This window comes from Oreochromis aureus, linkage group 2, assembly GCF_013358895.1.
Source record: "Oreochromis aureus strain Israel breed Guangdong linkage group 2, ZZ_aureus, whole genome shotgun sequence".
NCBI classification, from domain to species: domain Eukaryota; kingdom Metazoa; phylum Chordata; class Actinopteri; order Cichliformes; family Cichlidae; genus Oreochromis; species Oreochromis aureus.
The window spans coordinates 29,363,116-29,368,062 of NC_052943.1; the positions used below are offsets into that span (position 1 = coordinate 29,363,116).

The 4,947-nt window shown below is 42.2% G+C and overlaps 1 protein-coding gene across 1 annotated transcript; it reads left to right on the top strand.

The window, feature by feature from the left end:
• thoc3 (THO complex 3) lies at positions 1-3,917 on the top strand. The gene is made up of 6 exons (XM_031751728.2): positions 1-216; positions 834-990; positions 2,300-2,504; positions 3,009-3,170; positions 3,303-3,403; positions 3,495-3,917. Exons 1-6 carry the CDS (start codon positions 37-39, stop codon positions 3,656-3,658), a joined length of 969 nt encoding a protein of 322 aa, XP_031607588.1. The 5' UTR covers positions 1-36; the 3' UTR covers positions 3,659-3,917.
• The last annotated feature ends 1,030 nt before the right edge of the window (positions 3,918-4,947 follow it).

Consider the following 4,947-nt stretch of genomic DNA (forward strand, 5'->3'; position numbering starts at 1 on the left):
CTACAGTCGGCCGCTGTTGTTACGTAGGAATCCAAGATGGCGTCGCAGTATTTCCAAGAGATGCAGGAGAGCTTTAAAAATAACAGCAAAAGCCGCGAATTTCCCGCTCATACGGCTAAAGTTCACTCGGTGGCGTGGAGCTGTGATGGCAGGAGGCTGGCCTCCGGGTCCTTTGATAAAACAGCGAGCGTCTTCGTGCTGGAAAAGGACCGTTTGGTGAGTCACATAGCGGCATGTTGCTAGAATGCTAGCGTTAGCCTGGTTAGCTCGCTACCGTGAATGAATGAAAGTTTGACGTTAGAGAGCCGACTGTCACAAAGAACACGGTCCCCCTGGATAATCTCTATCACTCAATAACTGCCACTAACTGAACAGCCTTGTAGTTATTTAGAAATTTACGTCATTAAGCAGAAACCTATAAGCTCCGTCTGCAGCCCAGCAGACAGATGAGACTGTGCTGACACATAACTGCCTGCCCCAAAGCAATACTAACTTCGTTTTTTATTCATTTTGATTATGTATATATTCACTGATTAGTATTGTTATCACTGAAATGTCCAAATTTATAAACTTTCATATTTATGTAAAGAGACATGATCAAATCAGAAAGTTAAACAAAGTCACCGCCCTCAAGTTTAAATTAAAACGTTCACATATACATGCATAGCTGGATGCTTTTTTTTTTTCTTTCCACAAAGTGTGACGTGTAAGATAATCTGAGTCAGATTTCTAAAAGAAAACTTTACAGGTGATCGTCTTGCTGGGCTGCTTGTGGATGTGCTCTGTAAAGTGGCACATGATGGATGCCTGATACAGGTGATGTTTTTCTGCAGGTGAAAGAGAATAACTACAGAGGTCACAGTGACAGCGTTGATCAGCTCTGCTGGCATCCCACCAACCCGGATCTGTTCGTCACGGCGTCCGGAGACAAAACCATCCGCATCTGGGATGTACGCACCACAAAATGCATCGCCACCGTCAACACGAAGGGTAGGCTCTTGGTTTTTGTGGCAAACAGAGTCAGCTGCTAGTACTGACCTCAGGTTGCTGCTGTTTGGTGCATGTTCTCTTTGGGAGTTATTGTGGCTGATAGAAGCTGACTGATTCAGGTAACTGACTTGGATCCTTTATGACCCCATCTATATATTTATGTCAGTTTGTTAACATTGTAGGCTCTGATTTGATTGTAATTGGGCATTTACTGTTGACAGTTGAAGATTTTAGATTAAGATTAAGTGTAATCCTAAGTATTTGTGAGTGCTTATGCACAAAGGCTTTGAAAGATTCTACTTCTTTAAACCAGATGTTCGTTCAGCATGAAACAGAAACATGAAAATAGCAAACAGTCAGAGTATGATGACATCATCAAAATTTGTTAATCAGAATGTTACAGAGTCACCTGTTGGTCTACATTTAGCTTTTAAAATGATAATAGCATCCTGAAAAAGAATTTTGTTAAACTAACTTTAAGTTTTAAAATGTGTGGGGGTTTTGGGTTTTTCTTTTATTTTTTTTTATTGAAAGACATAACTGTAAATCATTGAGTTATGATTGAAAACCACAGTTAATGACACAAGAACATTTCAGAACATCTTTCATACATAAAGGAACGAGTAAGGCATGATAGACACAAATTGAGCCATTAAAGAAAGCGTTCCTGAGGTCATAAAGACTCCTAAATCAGCTTACTGCAAAACTTAAGAATTCATTTAAATGTGATTCTGAAACCCAAGACTGCCACAGTTTCAGACATCATTCATTTATGCTGCTCCCAAAAATTTATAGTAGAAAGAATAAGCAGCAAAGGCATATAGATCAAATTATTGATGATGAATTCATGAGTCCGTACCTGCTGATTCATTTTTCCCGGGTGGTTTCTCCTGGGAAGCTTCTGTAATTTGAACATCCCTCGAATCTCATTAAAAATAATTGTCATACAAACTTCTGTAAGGCTTGTTTGTCTGATGTTATCCTCTAAACACACAGCTCGCATTAATGCTGAATGAGCTAGCTGCGCTCTTAGCTGCAGTGCTGCTTACTGTGACTAGATGGTGAAGAGACTCTTTAAAAGACACTGACATAAACCATTGTGAGTTATAGACTTGAGTAAAGGGGGAAAGATGTTTAGTGAGTTGAGAAAGATACGATAGTCTCACCGTCTGAGGAAAGTCTGCTGGGATGATAGTGGGCACTTTTGTATCGGTCATTCGAAATGCCCCCCCCCCCACCTACAGGAGTCATGACCCTTCTTTAAACCTTGCTCATCACTGTGTGATCAAAACTGAATCTTTGCCTAAAGGTGAGAACATCAACATCTGCTGGAGCCCGGACGGTCAAACCATCGCCGTGGGGAACAAAGATGATGTGGTGACTTTCATCGATGCCAAGACACACCGCTCCAAGGCAGAGGAGCAGTTCAAGTTTGAGGTGAATGAGATCTCGTGGAACAACGACAACGACATGTTCTTCCTCACCAACGGAAACGGCTGCATCAATATTCTGAGGTACGGAGCAGATTTCTGCTCACTTGCATTCCTGACATGCATATTCATGAAAAGCTGAGCGTCATGTTCTCCGTCACTTCTCACACACCAACACCAGCCAGCTGCTGAGTGAAAGTGTACAGCTAAAGGTTAGGGAGTTTGATTTTTCTTTTTTCAAATCAAGGACAGAAAATGTCTACGAGCTGATCCCAGAGCTTTTGGGAATGGTCTCCACTTCATTGTGGTTTGGCTTTAAAATGTGTTTTTGCATTATTAGAAAAACAGAGGAAGTTTTCTATCTGCTCCTAATTCTTTCTTTGAAAATGAACACGCAAACACTGCAAGTCAATAAGTAAAGGTCTGAAGGTATTTTACATTGACTCGCGTTTCTCTTCACCTGTGCACGAACCACGTGGACTCCTCTGAAGCACCTGGTGTCAAAATCGTGTCAGAGTATTCTGATTATCTCCGTCATATATAAATGACGATCTGCGCTCATGAAATAAACGGTGGGTTTGTTCGCAGTTATCCGGAGCTGAAGCCCATCCAGTCCATCAATGCCCACCCGTCCAACTGCATCTGCATCAAGTTTGACCCCACAGGGAAGTATTTCGCCACAGGAAGTGCCGATGCGTTGGTCAGCCTGTGGGACGTGGAGGAGCTGGTGTGTGTCCGCTGCTTCTCCAGGTCAGAGACTGTGTTTATTTTCAGAGTTTTAGGTTTCATGAGATAATTACATTAATTGTCTTTTTAAAAAATAAATAAAAACACATCATGGATCACATCTTTATTCTTTCTTTTATCGCTCTGACGGTGCAGACTGGACTGGCCAGTGAGGACTCTGAGCTTCAGCCACGATGGCAAGATGCTGGCCTCGGCCTCCGAGGATCACTTCATAGACATCGCTGAGGTGGAAACGGGTCAGTGAGACAGTTTTGGAGCCGTAAATTTGAAATATAAATTTTTTTACTAAGCATTAAACACATTCTCCGTCTTCTCCTTGTGTTGTAGGAGAGAAGCTTTGGGAGGTTCAGTGTGACTCTCCAACCTTCACAGTCGCCTGGCACCCAAAGAGGCCCCTGCTGGCCTACGCCTGCGATGACAAGGAGGGCAAGTACGACAACAACCGGGAGGCGGGCACCGTCAAACTGTTTGGCCTCCCCAACGACTCCTGAGGTCATTTCTGCGTTCAGACTTGTTTCGCCTAAACTCTGTGAGCGAAACCTGCCAAGGATGGAAGTAGAGAGTTGTTTCCAGCGCTGAGCGTGATCCTAAAGCTGCAGTAACCTTCTCCCACCAGCAGATGGTGCTGCTCTAGCACTTCCTTTACAAACTCTAACTTCATTCCTCATTTGTGTACATGAATAAAAATGTGCTGTAAGATACTGTTTGTATGTAAAATAAAGTGTTTTGATATTAAAGCTGCTCTCTGTATACAAGTCTTTTGTTTTGAGCTCTGATAGCTGAACGTGTGATTATAGTTCAAATATGAAAATGATGAAAAACTCGTAGGTGTGCGTTAGTTTATTAAGCTTCATTATTTTTATTTGACTTTAGACGGGGCTGCACCTGTAGCCTGTATAAGTACACACACACACTCAAGCCAAGAAAATCCATTCACTTTTGCGTTCAAGTCAAAGACTGATTCAGTGCTTTTATTTCATGTCCACTATTCCTAAATACTTCATTTTTATTTCTGCATCACGAGACAATTTTTTTAAATTAGGCCATCGTTATAAGGTTTAACACTGCCGTTAAATCCACCGAGTGTAAAACAGACATCAGCTGACAGCAGAAGTGTCTTCCTGTCTTTTCCTCCTGTGACTGCTTTATCTTCCTCCACCCTGACATACGTTCGCAGCGTGAGCAAAGATTTAAGGCCCTCAGCCCGGGCTGGTGGCAGCTGGTCACTCCCGGTCCCCAGAGCCTGAGAGCAGCAGGCTGCAGGATGTTTTCCCCTCGCAGCTTCCTGTCATCTTGGCGGGGATGTCAACGGGAACCCTGCTGTCTTGCTTTGATTTCTTTTAATTTGGTTCAACCCCACATGAGAAATTTGCCCAAACACCTTCCTGTGGAGTGGCTGCCCTCTGCTGCCTCGCCTGTGCTGGCATTAAATTAACCTTTTATTTTATATTCAGAAATATTTGCTGGAAAAGGTTTTTAATGCTTGATTCACTGAAGTCTTTTGGAAACCTTTAAGGTTTCTGTGCAAAGCAGACATAATGTGGTGAAGTGTCACCACTGAAACTTAAAGGTTTGTGAATTTGATGTCGTGTGCCTCTTGTGTCCCACCACAGTGTTTAACATGAAGATAATCAAGATATTTTAACCTGAGCAGGCGTTCTGTAACCTTAACCAGGTCATGTAGATTTTTATATATATAGTTTATATGTATTTATATTTTATAAGTTGGATTTGTTATATTTGTGTGATACTAAGAGGCATTCATATGCAACAGGTACTG